This window comes from Pleurodeles waltl, chromosome 5, assembly GCF_031143425.1.
Source record: "Pleurodeles waltl isolate 20211129_DDA chromosome 5, aPleWal1.hap1.20221129, whole genome shotgun sequence".
Lineage (NCBI taxonomy): Eukaryota > Metazoa > Chordata > Amphibia > Caudata > Salamandridae > Pleurodeles > Pleurodeles waltl.
Window position 1 is genome coordinate 1,850,516,782 of NC_090444.1, and position 18,247 is coordinate 1,850,535,028.

General features: G+C 46.5%; 1 protein-coding gene across 2 annotated transcripts in view; it reads right to left on the bottom strand.

Annotated features, from left to right (window-relative positions):
* The window catches only part of MOCS1 (molybdenum cofactor synthesis 1), a 320,779-nt gene that overhangs the window by 79,253 nt on the left and 223,279 nt on the right, over window positions 1-18,247 (bottom strand). Inside the window, exons 9-10 of one of the 2 annotated variants that reach the window (XM_069236336.1) lie at window positions 16,059-16,179; window positions 5,200-5,247 (exon numbers count right to left, since the gene is read on the bottom strand). In XM_069236336.1, coding sequence (XP_069092437.1) covers window positions 5,200-5,247; window positions 16,059-16,179 — 169 coding nt within the window. Of the gene's footprint in view, window positions 1-5,184; window positions 5,248-16,058; window positions 16,180-18,247 lie in introns of both variants that reach the window. The other variant, XM_069236337.1, reaches the window with a different exon arrangement.

Consider the following 18,247-nt stretch of genomic DNA (forward strand, 5'->3'; position numbering starts at 1 on the left):
GTGGATTGGACATCCTCTGAAAAGCCAGACGTCCTCAACGAGGCGTGGCACCTCAAGCAACCACTCTGCCCAGAGAGTAAGTCATATCCAGCCCAGATCTGATTGTGAACTTAGCTGCGTTTCTCCCATCAGCAACAGCTTGAGAGAAAATGGCCCGGGCCTCCTCCGAGACCTGTGGAAGCACCTGCGCAATGGTGTCCCATAAAGTATGGGTGTAATGGTCCAAAAGGAATGCGGCGTTCACAGACCATAAAGCCAGGCTGGAGGAAGAAAACTTCTTCTTCCCAAGGTCATGCAGCCTCTTGGATTCCCTATCCAGGGGTGTGGAAGGGAAAGTGCCATGGGAAGTGAAGGCTTGGATAAACAAGCTCTCAGGGGGTTGGCTGTTACATTAACAACACTGGGTCGTTAGGGGCAGGCCTAGGGTGGCAGACTATTGCCCTGTTTACAGGAGCCCCTATGCTGGGTTTGGACCAGGTCCCCAGGACGTCAGTGAGGGCTTCATTGAAGGGCAAAAGGGGTCAGAGATGGAAGCACAAAGTTGAAGCACCTCTGTCAGGAGGTTAGGCTGGACAGGCACTGAAGGCAGCTTGAGGCCCAAGACCTTGGCCACTCTCCTCACCACCATTGAATAGGACGCCACGTCCTCCGTAGCCACGGTAGGAGGAGAAAGCATGCCAGTGTCAGGGGAAGTGTCCAGACCACTGGCTTCACCCAGTCCATAGGGCAGTCCAGACCCTGCACACAATCACAGTACCCCAGCCCATTACAATAAGGGTCAGTTTCCAACCAGGGAACAAGGATCTGTCGAAGTCTGAATCGGCGCCGAGCGACGCCGGTCTGGCTCCATGTCGGAGTTGCCAATGACAATGGAATCAACGGCGACCATGGGCACAGGCGGCTTCAGGAGCATCGACTTCGGAACCGTTGTCAGGGAAGGTTGAGATGGCAGCTCAGATCTGGGAATGGATCTATGGGTGCACTCCCAGAGTCGAAGCCGAAGCCACCAGCGCAGAACCCAAGGGTGCCCCTGCCAACCTCGCATGGCCTCAAGGCACTTCAGTGGTGTCGGACTACCCAAAGATGAGGCGCATGGCCTCGTAGAACTCGCATAGTTGGGAAGGGGTGGCTCAGGATCCCGGAAACTCGGGGAGGCACGGAGCTGACCCAGAAGTAGGCTCCAAGGACGAAGGCCTACAGCGACAACGCTCCTTTTCCCGCACTGCGTCAGCCGACTGACTGAGTGAAGACGAAGAACGCTAACTCATCTTTGACTTCTTCGTATGCTTACCCGAGTGTCTCAAGATTTTGAGTGGGACGATAAAGAGTAGGAGCTCCACGACCAGTCTCGGGACCTTCCTCTCAACTGAGACCGGGAGCGATGAGGAGTCGAGCACCAGGCTGCAAGTAGCTTTAGGGACCACTCCCTCAAACTATGGGGTTTATGGCCCAGCACTCAGAACACGAGTTTGGGTTGTGGTCGCGCTCCAAAACACACAAAGTGCAGATCCATCAAAGCCAAGATCGGATGACAGGAGTCGCAAGGCTTGAAGCCGGTCTTCCATGACAACATCTTGATGCACCAGAGTGTCAAAAAAGGCTTTGACAAAAGTCAAAAGTCCAGTCAAAAAATGACTGTAGGGGTAGCTCTTGCTTGCATTTGCGCAAAGGCTGGTGCGGAAAGAAAAGAACGGACACTGGGGCGCCGCCTATATAGGTCCCATGAAGTAATTCCAATGTCAACGATGGATCCGGAGCCAACTGATGCCACCTGATGGCGTAAGGGTACTGCTCGAGAAATATCTCTGGATCCAGACTGACGCCTGGAGGAAATTCAAAAGGAATCTGCAACTAGAAGCCTCTATCAGATTGGCTCTGCAACAGCCTCACGCCACCCCACAAGTGAAATTACAGAGCTGCATATAAGCACAAATTCTTTACAATCATGCAAAGAGTTTTAAGGATCGAGGGCTTGGTTCTGCTAAATATACAACTGGAGCAATTCCAGCATTCAGATGTACCTCCCTGAAAGGGAGAATGTTTCCAGTTTGTGATTCTGTAGTATCGAACTACCTTTAGAGTTTTAGTAGAGGGTACTCATCTCCTTCTAGATTGCTTTGCAGCACTGGGTGAAATACAAAATAGGGGAGGTAGGTTACAAAAGGTGAAGAGATAGTTCCTGGTAGGGTATTTTTCAATTCCTGACCTGAGAGGTGTTGGGCTTAGCTGAATGCATGCTCACACATTGTGGTTTGTAGACCTTTCTTGAGAGGATTGTAGTGTGGTCCCACCCTGAGGCGAAGGCTCAGCAAGCTACACAGCCTAAATCCTGGGACTTCCAGAGATATATTTCCATGTTTTCTCCATCTGAAGGCTTGTTTAGAGATAAGGTTGGATGTTGGTAATCACAGGTTTCCGTTCGCCATGTAATGGACAGCCAGGCCCCAGAGCTATCCTGGACCTCTACTCCTGTAAACTGTGCGCATGGCACATAGTTGTTGGAACCTTATTCTAGAGTATTTTGACCACTTACCTTCGGTGCTTGTGTCACTGCCAGATGAAACACATTCTGGCCACTTGGTTCTGGAGTCTCTGGGCCTTTGGAGGAGACTCTTTGGGAGCTTGGTAAAAACTAGGATTGAAGAGGATGTCAAGCTGCCACATTTACAAGAGCAGCAGAAACAACCTGGTTACTCAGGAAGGCGCTCAACTGTGATGGGGTGTTCCAGAAGCAACAATTTCCCAAGGCTGCCACTAATTTGTCAAATTTATTCAGAAGTACCTAAAGCATGGTTGTAAAAGAGCACAGTCAGAGCAAAAATGTTAACTAATGTCAATGGTTCTCTTACATGGGACTCTTCAAAGAAGTCACAGGCACTGAATAGTTCTTCCCACATGTAGGAGATGGGAGAGAATTTTTAAAAAGATCTCATTGTAATATGAAAATGTAAAAACAATCTAAAAGGTGCAGCCTACATACAGGCTTATTTGGCTGGATTTAATTCATTTTCCATTAAAAAAAGGGCCAATGGATTTGACAAGAATCACGGTATACAAAACTGTCACTATAATCTTTCACAGCCCATTTTTAAGACAAAGAACAAAAGTAAATAAGTAAACTGCAGCCACACAGCCAACAGTTACTTTTTTATGGGGCCTTTTGGATCCTGACTCCGCTCACTAAACCATCCTGTGGTCTACACAGGGAAGGATGGGGGGTCACTTCAATGATTCACTAAGAAGAACTAGAATTACAAGTAAGAACAATTCCTTAAAGTTCTTAAACACTGGGATATTTCATGGATTCACATGCTTGAATTAATCGCCATCAGAACAGGAATCCTTGTCGGTGAATGTTTATACACTTTTCCTTTAGCAATCTATAATATATTTAGTCTACCAATCCAACTATGGGATCCAACCTCCAGGAAACAAGGTGGAAAGAGTTCATCTCCTCTTAGAGAACCTATGGCTTAGACCGTCATCAAACATAGACCAAGACAGGCTTTGCATTTAATTCCTTTACATGCCTGAATAAAGCCCACCATGCAAACCCAAACAAACACCAGCTTCAGACGGCAATGTGACTCTACTAACCACTATACAGGGCCCTTCCACAAAAAGAAAAGAGACTCTGCTTCACACCTTCAATGTCTCGTCACAGTTGAGGAATCCAGGTGGATTTACAGCCTTCACAATCTGCTCACATGAGGAAGAGAAAGGCATCCTCAGCACAAATGCTTCCACCACTGAATACACACACAAACCCCTTCACTAGTGGGAAGAATGATGAAGTAGAAGTGTTTTTGCATACATTGGAAGCCAGTTTAAGGGCACAATGTTGGAGAGGGCTACAAGATCTCTTCCTATCTCTTTACGGCAAGATGGTAGCCAAGGCTTTTTGTGGATATAAAGTTTCACTTGATATGGTGCCCAGCCAGATCCTTGCATCATCCTTAAAGACAACAAAAAGTTAATGCAACAGATTCTATAAATGCTTCCCTCCTCGATTTAGGCAAAATGTTAAACTCTTAGAAGAATTCAAGAGCACTTGCTGTGGTGGCCTTCAAATCTTATCTTCAGTAGCCACTCACCATGGTACTGGAAGAGGCGGCTTTTGTCTCTGGAGACAGCTACTGGTCTAACACACTGGGGTCAATTTGACCGGGCAACAGTAACTGACTGGCAACACAAACACAGACATACGCAGTGATCGGATGTCCGGCTCATGATAGGAGGCATCTTGTAGGTCAACTAGGACTACGTATTTTCTTCACTACAGTAGCAAGATAAAGCCTTTCTTCCTTCTTCAGTTTTTGAAGAAGATTTTAGGCGCGTGGACCAGTCCTTGGTCACAAGAGAGGATGGTAGTACACACACTCAGTATTAGAATCATCAGCACATGTTGTAATTTTGGCTGCAGAAGGCACAAGTTTTGAATAAAGCCTTCTTTCTCTTCTGTAGTAGATGGTTTCCCTAAAATCACTGCACCAATTAGATTATAACAGATTATTCTTTGTCCAAGAACCCACACACTCAGGTAACGCAGTGAGCTGCAACTGAGCATGGAAAGACTGATAGACCAGTGCACAATAAACACATCAAACAAACAAATCTTACCTTAAAATCTCAGCTTAAATTTTGAACTTAGCTGATGGGTGGCTCTACAAACCGAGGCTCTTAACCGGTACTTCCTCAGAAGGAATCAGAAGTATGACGACCTTGAAAGAGGGGGCGGAGGCGAGTTCAAAGCACTTTCATTTTATTGGCTGGGATTTCAGCACTTACAATGAGCTGAATGTGCATCTGAATAAGAACTGCCTACTGCCATGAAGGTGAGTTATTACATTTCACTGCTATTTTCTAATGTCACAGAGGACTCCGAGCGCAGTAACAACGAATGATTCAAGCATGTAAATCTACGAAAGATCAAATGATGAATAGTATCACCTTCCTTATTGTAATTTAGTACAGAAAACATTTACCATTGATCATTATTATTTAGATTCTGAGATCTGTGCGCTACACACAAAAAATACTTTATAAGATTCTTCTGCTAGATCCTTAACAGGGAACCTAGAACAAGTAGATCTCTTAAAGGGCCACTGACCGGGCCAGCATGGTGTCGGCTTTACACACAACCCCAACATTAAAAAACATCTTAGTAAAAATGCTGTTACGTACGGCTTCTTCACCCACCGATGAGGATCATAGGCCGGTTCTTCATTTGAGAGATGTTGAACATGCCTACAAATCAGAGAAATACAATAAGAAAACAAGGCTGCTATGTAAACTACCAATTGGGTTATTTACGTTTCAAAAATCATGTTTACTTAGCAATTCTATGGGCAATATTTTTAAATATTGCCACTTTTAAGTGTGCTCTAAGATCTTGATTCACCCCCTTCTCCAGCAATTCTCAAAGTGGGATCTTTCAGCCGAGAGCCTGCAGACACTTGTAAAAACTATCAAGTATTTGCACTTGAGTTAAAAAGAGTTTTCTGATTCTAGAACCGACATCTGGGATAGACAGCAGGATATGGGAGGGTATTTATTTCTATATAGCACTTCCGGGTGCCATTGTGGCACCCAGGTATCACGGTGCAAAATCTGATTACACATACTGGAGTAACAACCAGTTTTCCGTGGAGAATAATCTGGAGAGAGGACACAAAAAACACTTCGCATTTCTATGGTTTCTGAAAGGGTTATTCAGAACAATCTACTGAGGTTTGTATATGTGCTAGTGAAGCCCTGGGGTAGTGTCTGTGCTTGATCTGTTTAGCTCCCCATATGTAAAAGCACAGACAAGCTATAAAATGATGAAGTGAAATGCAACTGATATCAATTACCAGTGGCTGAGATTAATTTAACTGTTACATTCATCACTTTTTCTGCTGTCCAAGACTAAAATGGTTGTGCTGAGAGAACAGGCCCTGGAGCTGCAGGGGACCCAAATTTGCACCTCACTGATGTAGTGACGCTCATGTTCCATAGGAGACATGGCTTGGCCAATCAGTCTGGATTGCCCACTGTGGGGCACAACCAAGGCTGATTTGCAGTTGCTTCACCTCTGCCCGTCATGATACAGAGAAGCTAAAAACGCAATGGGATGTCAATGGAATGAATGGTGTCCCAGAGTAGTTACAAGTGGCTGAAATTAAGTAAGGCACTCCGTTCATCACTTTTAATGGTTTCTTCCTGTCCCGCCACAGGGCTGCGGTCCACTACAGTGTTCAGTGTGAGCCCCGCCTTCCTTCTAACCAGAAAGACACAACTGTTCTCACTCCCTGAGGGGTCACCATGCTCAATCAATTGCTATAAGACATAATTATTAAATTCTACACACAAAGTCAGCTTGAGTAGGTCAAGTGAGCTGGCCTGGCATGAATGAGACACCATTGATGTCCTGGCCAATGGAGGCTGATCAGCAGGGCTGGCGCCTCCCAAACAGGAGCAATCCTGAAACAGGAAAACTGACAGAGAGCCACGCCCAACCGAAGATGCACTTCACAGAGCAATGCAATACTCCGCATTTATCTCACTTAACAAGCGTTTCCATATGGAAAAATGGAAACATTTGAAAAACTGTAGTTTTACGCTGCGTTGGCCATATGTTATTGGATTTGAGTAGTCCACGGCTTCAATGGTCTAGAATCTGGGGTACACAATTTTAATTCATACGAGACTGAGGTGTAGCATAAAAATAGTAAAGGGCGGTTTAACAGCAGACCAGGTCCCAAGGCTGCAGAGGACTGCCTATAGATTCTCTTGCTCCCCGCCTGGTTCCTGCATCCCTGGGCACTCAAGGCTAGGGCTTAGGCCTAATTTATTGCACCCAGCTGTGAAGTAGATTGCAATTCTGACCTTGTTTGTGAAGACAGCTTTCCTTCTGATGGGCAAGGTCTGGTTTCACAATACAAACCCCGGGTTTAGTATCACTCTACTAATGGCACATGCTGCCACACCCCTGTCGCCTCTAGTCCATAAACCAGTGACTTCCATGGACTTGCAGTTTGCCCCGCCCTCATTTTTTGCTTCTTACTCACTGCCTGTTATTCTTTAGCACGGGTGCCACCTGAAGAGGATTGTCCAAAGAGAGATCACAAATGATGTTCACAAAGAAAAGTAAAAAGTATTTACTTGCAAGACTAGTTCCACATCAGAGGCTTTGCTAAATTTCCACCATAACAATGTCTCCACTTGTGTGCGGCTTCTCAGAGACTTTTTATAAGGAGGAATGCATCACATATGTTAACGCTACTCATATGAAAGTAGCTGTAAGCTGTAAACTGTATTTAGATTCCAGAAGGAAATATGACTAGCTAGACAAAAACACCATTGACGAGTAATGGGATGGCTTCACTTTAGGGGAGGCTCCTGAGCCACTGACAGTCAGTCGGAGCTTATTGTAATATCCAATTTAGAGGGAGTATCTTAACCACGGTTATTACTACCTCCAAATCCGTGGCTCTTCCGGGGAAGCAGGTAAATTACTTATACATTCAGTGACAATACTCATGCTGGAGAACTAGGCCTACAAGTAACTCACTTTTCCTTCCCCATCATAAGATCTTCATTGACATTCATAAACCCTAAAGTAGAAAATCAACTTTAATCTCCACAAGGGTGAAATAGAATTTGAACAAACCCCTAAAATATCAATTAATTTCATCCAAGAAGTCGGAGCAACCTCTGTGTCTGTTAAAGAGACAGAAACTAGACAATGTATGGAAAATGCGTTGCCTAATCTCCACATGACCACTCTACAGATTTCACTTAATTAGAACATTTCAGAATGTGCACCATTGGGTACTCACCCCCTATGGGTGGAATGGGTTTTAGCCTACCTAGAAGGGATATGATGGCCTTCTGATACCAGATCTCAGCCAAAAAGGACACATTACTGAAAACCAATGGGATGGACATTGTCTTGGTCTCAGTACAGCCAGACAACATATTTTATTCTTATGGAACATCTTTTGGGAACCACAAGAACATATTTCAATATAAAAACTATGTTTATGGAAAGGAGTTGTGCATTGATATCAGAGGTAGTGCCCAATGAGTTTGAACTTGTTAAGGCGGAAATTAAATTCTTACAGAATAAAAGACCTTCCCTTATTACTCAAAGGTTGAAAATAGATAAAGGCACAGGCAGAAGAATTCATGTTGCAGTGGCTGCAGGGGACGGCTCTAGAAGACATTGCTAGGTCACAACTGGTGCAGTAAAGGACGTAAAAGACTTCTCTGTTGGTGGAAAAGGTGCTCTGTCGCCATGGCGATAGAGTATCCTTTCTACCCATACCACGGCCCCGCTGCCACATTTACATGCGGACGGACCTTTGGTGTAACTATGCCAGAGACTACTCCGTCTCCAATGTGACTGACATGCAAGTCCACCCACCTCAGTTAGATGGGCAGATATACCGGTCATTTTTCACTGCCCATCACCGCCAGGAAAACCCTGCCAGTAAGGGGCACTGAAAACTGCAAAATGCCCCCCCCTCACCATGGGACAAAAGTCCCATGGTGAGGGGGGGGCATTTACTTTCATAAACAAAATCCCACTTTGTGGTTTTTGAAAATAAAAACCATTGTACTTTGCCATACAGCTCTGTCATGTTTGGTGGTGTCACCCGGCAAAGTTATAATACATTGGCAGGAGTCAACTTGAGGGTGTTTCCTGCCAGTTCTTGAAATGTCAGTCAGCCTGAAGGACAGTTCAAAATCTGGCAGCCGGGACATCCTCTGGGGTGATGGAGTAATTTACCCAGTTGCCCTGGCAGAGGATGTCCCGGCCACCAAATGTTAAATCGAGCCCCTAGACTATACTTGTCAAGCTCTTCATCTATGGTCCTGCTGATACACACGAAGAACCTCATCCTCTTGCAGGCATTGGGGCCTTGTGCCAGGACTTTTGACTTCATTCAGAATAGTCCTGCAGTCAGGGCAGAGATTTCAGTGACTGCCCGAGGCACTGATAACGCAGGCAGCGAGCAGCAGTGCATCTATTGTCTTTGCAACTCGCGTCCAGTAGTTTCCTGATTGGGGGAATTCCATATGTATAAAAGTACCTTGAAGGCTACACCCTCTTAAACATGAATCTCTTCCTCATGTCCAAATGTCTACAACTGGACCTTTGTGTAAAGCTTTCTGAGCAGAACCGAACCAGACCTCACCGAGACCTCCCTGGTTTGCATCAATGCCTCTACCCAGGTTACCTCTTCCTGTGTGCGTACCGCTGTTTTCCAATGGATCTTCAAAGTCCCTAATGCCTGATCAGTGAATGAATAGCATATCTATAGCGCAATGTTACTCCAAACAAGGGGTGTCCCTGCACTGCGCTAAAACATCAAGAATACTACTGTAGTTGAACCAACCAGGTTTTGAAGGACTTTCTAAAGGAAAAACAGTCTGGTGAAAGCCTGAATGCATCCAGAGAGTTCTTCAACTTGGCAACATGGTAGAAGATGGAACGTCCCCCTCTTTCGGTAGCGTCTGAATTTGGGGACCTGCAGAAGTCTTGCTCCGGAAATAAGTGTGTTTAGGAGACTAAAGAAAACACTTTCTAGAGAGGTGATCAAGGCCCTTTCGTGTTATGGATGTGGACTGGCTGATAAGGATAAGCTTTCTAGAGAGGAAAGCAAGGCCCTTTCCTGTGATGGATGTGGACTGTATAATAAGGAGAAGCTTTCTGGAGAGGTGAGCAAGGCCCTTTCCTGTGATGGATGTGGACTGTATAATAAGGAGAAGCTTTCTGGAGAGGTGAGCAAGGCCCTTTCCTGTGATGGATGTGGACTGGCTGATAAGGAGAAGCTTTCTAGAGAGGTGAACAAGGACCTTTCCTGTGATGGATGTAGACTGGCTGATAAGGAGAAGCTTTCTAGAGAGGTGAGCAAGGGCCTTTCCTGTGATGGATGTGGACTGGCTAAGGATAAGCTTTCTAGAAGGGTGTGCAAGGCCCTTTCCTGTGATGGATGTGGACTGTATAATAAGGATAAGCTTTCTATAGAGGTGAGCAAGGCCCTTTCCTGTGATGGAGGTGGACTGTATAATAAGGAGAAGCTTACTAGAAAGGTGAGCAAGGCCCTTAACTGTGATGGATGTGGACTGTATAATAAGGAGAAGCCCTCTAGAGAGGTAAGCAAGGCCCTTTCCTGTGATGGATGATAAGGAGAAGCTTTCTAGAGAGGAAAGCAAGGCCCTTTCCTGTGATGGATGTGGACTGTATAATAAGGATAAGCTTTCTAGAGAGGTGAGCAAGGCCCTTTCCTGTGATGGTTGTAAACTGGCTGATAAGGAGAAGCTTTCTAGAGAGGTGAGCGAGGCCCTTTCCTGTGATGGATGTGGACGGGTTGATAAGGGGAAGCTTTCTAGAGAGGTGAGCAAGTCCCTTTCCTGTGATGGATGTGGACTGGCTGATAAGGAGAAGCTTTCTAGAGAGATAAGCAAGGCCCTTTCCTGTAATGGATGTGGACTGGCTGATAAGGAAAAGCTTTCTAGAGAGGTAAGAAAGGCCCTTTCCTGTGATGGATGTGTTCTGTATAATAAGGAGAAGCCTTCTAGAGAGGTAAGCAAGGCCCTTTACTGTGATGGATGTGGACTGTATAATAAGGAGAAGCTTTCTGGAGAGGTAAGCAAGGCCCCTTCCTGTGATGGATGTGGAATGTATAATAAGGAGAAGCTTTCTAGAAGGGTGTGCAAGGCCCTTTCCTGTGATGGATGTGGACTGGCTGATAAGGAGAAGCTTTCTAGAGAGGTGAGCAAGTCCCTTTCCAGTGATGGATGTGGACTGGCTAAGGATAAGCTTTCTAGAAGGGTGTGCAAGGCCCTTTCCTGTGATGGATGTGGACTGTATAATAAGGATAAGCTTTCTAGAGAGGTGAGCAAGGCCCTTTCCTGTGATGGAGGTGGACTGTATAATAAGGAGAAGCTTTCTAGAAAGGTGAGCAAGGCCCTTTCCTGTGATGGATGTAGACTGTATAATAAGGAGAAGCCCTCTAGAGAGGTGAGCAAGGCCCTTTCCTGTGATGGATGTGGACTGGCTGATAAGGAGAAGCTTTCTAGAGAGGTAAGCAAGTCCCTTTCCTGTGATGGATGTGGACTGGCTAAGGATAAGCTTTCTACAAGGGTGTGCAAGGCCCTTTCCTGTGATGGATGTGGACTGTATAATAAGGATAAGCTTTCTAGAGAAGTGAGCAAGGCCCTTTCCTGTGATGGATGTGGACTAGCTGATAAGGATAAGCTTTCTCGATAGTTAAGAGAGGTGAGCAAGGCCCTTTCCTGTGATGGATGTGGACTGTATAATAAGGAGAAGCCTTCGAGAGAGGCAAGCAAGGCCCTTTCCTGTGATGGATGTGGACTAGCTGATAAGGATAAGCTTTCTAGAGAGGTGAGCAAGGCCCTTTCCTGTGATGGATGTGGACTGGCTAATACGGAGAATCTTTCTAGCCAGGCCCTTTCCTGTGATGGATGTGGACTGGCTGATAAGGAGAAGCTTTCTAGAGAGGTAGCAGGGCCCTTTCCTGTGATGGATGTGGACTGGCTGATAAGGAGAAGCTTTCTAGAGAGGTAAGCTTTCTAGAGAGGTAAGCAAGGCCCTTTCCTGTGATGGATGTGGACTGGCTGATAAGGAGAAGCTTTCTAGAGAGGTAAGCAAGGCCCTTTCCTGTGATGGATGTGGACTGTATAATAAGGAGAAGCTTTCTGGAGAGGTGAGCAAGGCCCTTTCCTGTGATGGATGTGAACTGGCTAAGGATAAGCTTTCTAGAGGGGGTGTGCAAGGCCCTTTCCGGTGATGGATGTGGACTGTATAATAAGGAGAAGCTTTCCAGAGAGGTGAGTAAGGCTCTTTCCTGTGATGGAGGTGGACTGTATAATAAGGAGAAGCTTTCTAGAGAGGTAAGCAAGGCCCTTTCCTGTGATGGATGTGAACTGGCTGATAAGAAGAACCTTTCTAGAGAAGTAAGCAAGGCCCTTTCCTGTGATGGATGTGGACTGGCTGATAAGGATAAGCTTTCTAGAGAGGTAAGCAAGGCCCTTTCCTGTGATGGATGTGGACTGTATAATAAGGAGAAGCTTTCTAGAGAGGTGAGCAAGCCCTTTCCTGTGATGGATGTGGACTGTATAATAAGGAGAAGCTTTGTATAGAAGTGAGCAAGGCCCTTTCCTGTGATGGATGTGAACCGGCTGATAAGGAGAAGCCTTCTAGAGAGGTGAGCAAGGCCCTTTCCTGTCATGGATGTGGACTGGCTGATAAGGAGAAGCTTTCTAGAGAGGTAAGCAAGGCCCTTTCCTGTGATGGATGTGAACTGGCTGATAAGGATAAGCTTTCTAGAAAGGTGAGCAAGGCCCTTTCCTGTGATGGATGTAGACTGTATAATAAGGAGAAGCTTTCTAGAGAGGTAAGCAAGGCCCTTTCCTGTGATGGATGTGGACTGTATAATAAGGAGAAGCTTTCTAGGGAGGTAAGCAAGGCCCTTTCCTGTGCTGGATGTGGACTGGCTGCTAAGGAGAAGCTTTCTAGAGAGGAAAGGAAGGCCCTTTCCTGTGATGGATGTGGACTGGCTGATAAGGATAAGCTTTCTAGAGAGGTGAGCAAGGCACTTTCCTGTGAAGGATGTGGACTGTGTAATAAGGAGAAGCTTTCTAGAGAGGTGAGCAAGGCCCTTTCCTGTGATGGATGTGAACCGGCTGATACGGAGAAGCCTTCTAGAGAGGTGAGCAAGGCCCTTTCCTGTGATGGATGTGGACTGGCTGATAAGGAGAAGCTTTCTAGAGAGGTGAGCAAGGCCCTTTCCTGTGATGGATGTGGACTGTATAATAAGGAGAAGCTTTCTAGAGAGGTAAGCACGGCCCTTTCCTGTGATGGATGTGGACTGTATAATAAGGAGAAGCTTTCTAGAGAGGTAAACAAGGCCCTTTCCTGTGATGGATTTGGACTGGCTGAAAAGGAGAAGCTTTCTAGAGAGGTAAGCAAGGCCCTTTCCTGTGATGGATGTGGACTGGCTGATAAGGATAAGCTTTCTAGAGAGGTGAGCAAGGCCCTTTCCTGTGAAGGATGTGGACTGTATAATAAGGAGAAGCTTTCTAGAGAGGTGAGCAAGGCCCCTACCTGTGATGGATGTGAACTGGTGATAAGGAGAAGCCTTCTAGAGAGGTAAGCAAGGCCCTTTCCTGTGATGGATGTGGACTGGCTGATAAGGAGAAGCTTTCTAGCCAGGCCCTTTCCTGTGATGGATGTGAACTGGCTGATAAGGATAAGCTTTCTAGAAAGGTCAGCAAGGCCCTTTCCTGTGATGGATGTAGACTGTATAATAAGGAGAAGCTTTCTAGAGAGGTAAGCAAGGCCCTTTCCTGTGGTGGATGTGGACTGTATAATAAGGAGAAGCTTTCTAGAGAGGTAAGCAAGGCCCTTTCCTGTGCTGGATGTGGACTGGCTGCTAAGGAGAAGCTTTCTAGAGAGGAAAGGAAGGCCCTTTCCTGTGATGGATGTGGACTGGCTGATAAGGATAAGCTTTCTAGAGAGGTGAGCAAGGCACTTTCCTGTGAAGGATGTGGACTGTGTAATAAGGAGAAGCTTTCTAGAGAGGTGAGCAAGGCCCTTTCCTGTGATGGATGTGAACCGGCTGATACGGAGAAGCTTTCTAGAGAGGTGAGCAAGGCCCTTTCCTGTGATGGATGTGGACTGTATAATAAGGAGAAGCTTTCTAGAGAGGTAAGCAAGGCCCTTTCCTGTGATGGATGTGGACTGTATAATAAGGAGAAGCTTTCTAGAGAGGTAAGCAAGGCCCTTTCCTGTGATGGATGTGGACTGGCTGAAAAGGAGAAGCTTTCTAGAGAGGTAAGCAAGGCCCTTTCCTGTGATGGATGTGGACTGGCTGATAAGGATAAGCTTTCTAGAGAGGTGAGCAAGGCCCTTTCCTGTGAAGGATGTGGACTGTATAATAAGGAGAAGCTTTCTAGAGAGGTGAGCAAGGCCCCTACCTGTGATGGATGTGAACTGGTGATAAGGAGAAGCCTTCTAGAGAGGTAAGCAAGGCCCTTTCCTGTGATGGATGTGGACTGGCTGATAAGGAGAAGCTTTCTAGAGAGGTAAGCAAGGCCCTTTCCTGTGATGGATGTGAACTGGCTGATAAGGATAAGCTTTCTAGAAAGGTGAGCAAGGCCCTTTCCTGTGATGGATGTGGACTGGCTGATAAGGAGAAGCTTTCTAGAGAGGTAAGCAAGGCCCTTTCCTGTGATGGATGTGGACTGTATAATAAGGAGAAGCTTTGTAGAGAGGTGAGCAAGGCCCTTTCCTGTGATGGATGTGGACTGGCTGATAAGGATAAGCTTTCTAGAGAGGTAAGCAAGGCCCTTTCCTGTGATGGATGTGAACTGGCTGATAAGGATAAGCTTTCTAGAAAGGTGAGCAAGGCCCTTTCCTGTGATGGATGTGGACTGGCTGATAAGGAGAAGCTTTCTAGAGAGGTAAGCAAGGCCCTTTCCTGTGATGGATGTGGACTGTATAATAAGGAGAAGCTTTGTAGAGAGGTGAGCAAGGCCCTTTCCTGTGATGGATGTGGACTGGCTGATAAGGATAAGCTTTCTAGAGAGGTAAGCAGTGGACTGTGTATTAAGCAAACTGCCTTCTTGGTCATTTTGGTATTACAGAGCCTGCCCTATAATGGGAACTCATCTGGGATTGCTGCGGGAATGTTAGGAGCCAAGCCTCGGAGCAGATGATGGTGTTTTTGACCCAACTAAACCGGGGTTTAGAGGTCTGACGGCCGCCCACTGCTTTGACAGTTTCTGAGACCTTTTTGATTTTTTTCTAACATCTCGTCAACCTGTGTCCTGAAAACACGTTCCGCATCGAAAGGCGCAGTCACAATCCGCACCTACGCCTATACCCGCAGTATACTCAGGGATAGTAGGCATTAGGAATCTCCTACGGAGTAGAGAGGGGGAACTGAAAATGGGGGTCTGAACATCGTGCCCAGGATTACAGCTCTGTAAGTGCAATTCCTTTTGAACTGCTAAGTATTCTGTTTTTCTGAGGGACTAAAGTACTTTCGTTTACCCAAAAAACTGGGCTGGACAATGCATTACTGTATCCGTTGAATGGCTGTTGAGTTTTGAGCTCTTGTCCTCTACGCCACCTCCCAGAGAAACCTTTACCTGTCCGCTCCCACTATCCTGAGAGTACATACAAGGTGTGGAAGGCTCAGCTTGCAGAGCTATAGCAGGACGGACCTAAGGACACTAGTTGTAAATTATGTTGACTATGATGGTTACAGCCCAGCAGCCCCCGTCTTCCTTCCCTGTAGCCCACCAACCATGAAAGGGGGTATGGGGCTCTGACAGCTCGGCATTCTGGAAATGCCACTTTTGTTTTTATTTTATGGTTAGATTAAAAAATCCCAGCAGAAAAAATGCTGCTGTAAACAAAGTGCAGGACTGGTCGACGCTGTCACACATCACATGGAATGTGATGTGAGCCCTCCGCTCTATACTCCATATCAAAATCTGCAACCCGTCTTTCATGGCCTCTGCTGCTATGATGTATATAACCCTGAGTCTCTGAACAAAGTATTACTCAGTGCTCACCTCGGGCACAGCGCCCCGGGCTCACCTCGGGCACAGCGCCCCGGGCTCACCTCGGGCACAGCGCCCCGGGCTCACCTCGCGCACAGCGCCCTGGGTTCACCTCAGGCTCAACACCCGGGGATCACCTCAGGCACAACAGCAAGTGCTTTCCTCCTCTTTGGGCTCCCTCAGTGATTATAATCCTTTGTGCTGTGCGACGTCATTCTGTGGCCCCATCTGCACATACTTACGAATACTGATCTGTGTGCGTTAATGTCTGTATTTGATGGTGTATGAGTAAAGGTGCCAGTAAGTTTACTCACCTCTGTGCCTGCTCTTCGTGTAAATGTGTATCACATTGTGTGTGGTTCTGTGTGCTTGCACTGCATGGAAGTCAAACCTATTCACTTTGTCACCACTTGTCTACACCTGGATGTTAGCTGTGTGTTATCAGGCACTGTGTGGCCACAGGTGACAGCACTCACCTGCGTGCTGCGCCTTCTTCCTTCCCACTGCTGCACCGATGATCTGCACCAGCTCCTGCTCCGAGGACTCTGATCGAAGACAGTCCCTCAAGGACACTTCCGAATTACCAAACAGGCAAACCTGAAGCAAAGGAACACAAGATAAGGGCAAAATGTTTACAACAGAAAAAGTACCCTTTCACCTATCCTTGGCACACAGAACCAAAAGGAACATTTTCTCTTGAGGAACAGAGATTCAGTTAACACAATCACTAAGATTACCTCCTCTCAATTCTTTCCTCTTGCTTTTATTCTGTTCTCATAATATTTCGAGAAACTTCAAGTTCCATACAAACTGAAGCAAGCAGCAGAAGTTCTTCAGTATATGGAGTCAGAGGGTCCTCGGTGTGTGGATGCAGAACTGGAGTGGTCCTTTAAATTCTTTAGCAGTTCTGCTGTAGACATCCTAGAGCCGTATCCATAGCAACAGGGTGGTGTCCCTGTAAGTGGATGGGCAGGGCACAGGTGCCAACAATCCTGATTTGAGAGTAACTGGCCAGGTGGGTGTGTCTGACCTCTGAATCTGAATGTTGTGGAAATGCCTTGTCAGATGTAAGTGTTCTGCACCATGTGGAATGCACTCCTGAACATCAGCCCTCTTTGTCAGGGTGCCCATGACAGGCCAGGTACTGAGTATGAACCAAAAGGTTTGACAGGTACATAGTAGGCCCGTATGTGGCTGCAGCTGGGTGGATACGTCAGGTGACCTAATCCCCCTTACCTCTCTTGGGAGCAGAATGGCCCTTGACCAGTGGGACACACATGGGAATTCTGGGAGGCTAACTGAGAAGACAAGACATGCTTTCTACTGTACCCTTCTGGTACTTGTAGCCCTGCACTGATAGCAGGAAATGTAAACTACAACTTCCAGAATGGAAAGCATAAATGCAGAAGTGGATAAGCTACTCATACCTGAGAAGGAATGACTGGATGCTCTGTAATTGAATACCTGGAGCTTGCACTGGGAAAGTTTTTGCCTTTTTCTATTAAGAACAAAAAGTTTACCTTTGTGCACTAATTAATGCAGTACAACATATAGGCCACAGTCCTTTCCACGGGTGTTGTCCCTGAACTATTACAAGTAGAATACTCTTTGAATGTCAGACCAGTAAAACAATACTTACATGTTGTCCTTGAATAGATAATGTGTGGGGATTAGACACCCTAGGATGCCCCGACCACCGAGGCAGGATACCAATTCCAAGCCGGAACTGCTCTCAGTTGCACACAGTGCTGTTGGTGTTAGACTTTGGGGAAGGCTGGTCTGAAGCAAGGTGCATAGATGGACCACTGATGACCTCCTTATCGCCTGAGATGGTATTGGGTAGGGTGGAGAGAATGAACTCCAGCGACAGCCATCATCTTACAGGGATGGATCTACCGACCAGAGAGCAGACAGGACAGATTGGGTCTTTAGAACGTGCCGCATTATGCACAAGGTAAAGCGACTTTATATTAAATCTGTAGGAGAATCGGAAACTAGCTAAATCCCCTTCAGAAACTGAAATTAACTGACAGCAAGTATTGCTGCCTCCACGAGTCACAGAATGGTGGTGAAGGGGAGATGAGGAAACGTACAAACTGCTCAAGATGTTGGAAAAAAGTATTACCCAAGAACACCTCTTGCAGGTTCCTGGGGAAAACATGAGCATTCCTTGTGGTAAAGGCCCAGGGATGATGCGCAGCGTTGACAAAAAGCAAGAGGCTGCTTCCTGATCAAATGTCCACCCACTGGAACCTTTCTGAGTTTTCTCGGTGCACAGGGGGCTCTATATACCAGAGCTATATGCTTCTAATGTAAAACATTTACTGCTGAAGAACTATGTGGCCGCTTACTGGAGGCTTCACCTGCTTATTCAGGAACCTTGTGGTGGTGGTCGGCTGAGCACTAGGGCTGCTAGGTTTTTGGGGTTTCTGACTTGCATTGGCCTCTCGCCCCTATTACTCACTTCTCTATAAACTGCTGGGGTTACTGAGTGTACTGTGGTGTAAACGTACAGGCTGCTGCATCCGCACTTCCAGAAGTCTTGTTGTGCTTGTGGGGGGTGGGGGTTCAGTGCCTGAGGCGCCTTAGTGTTTGGTATGTCCTGACTCGCCTTGGACCCTTGGCGCCCACTATGCTACATACTGTCACAAGCTATTATGGAGCG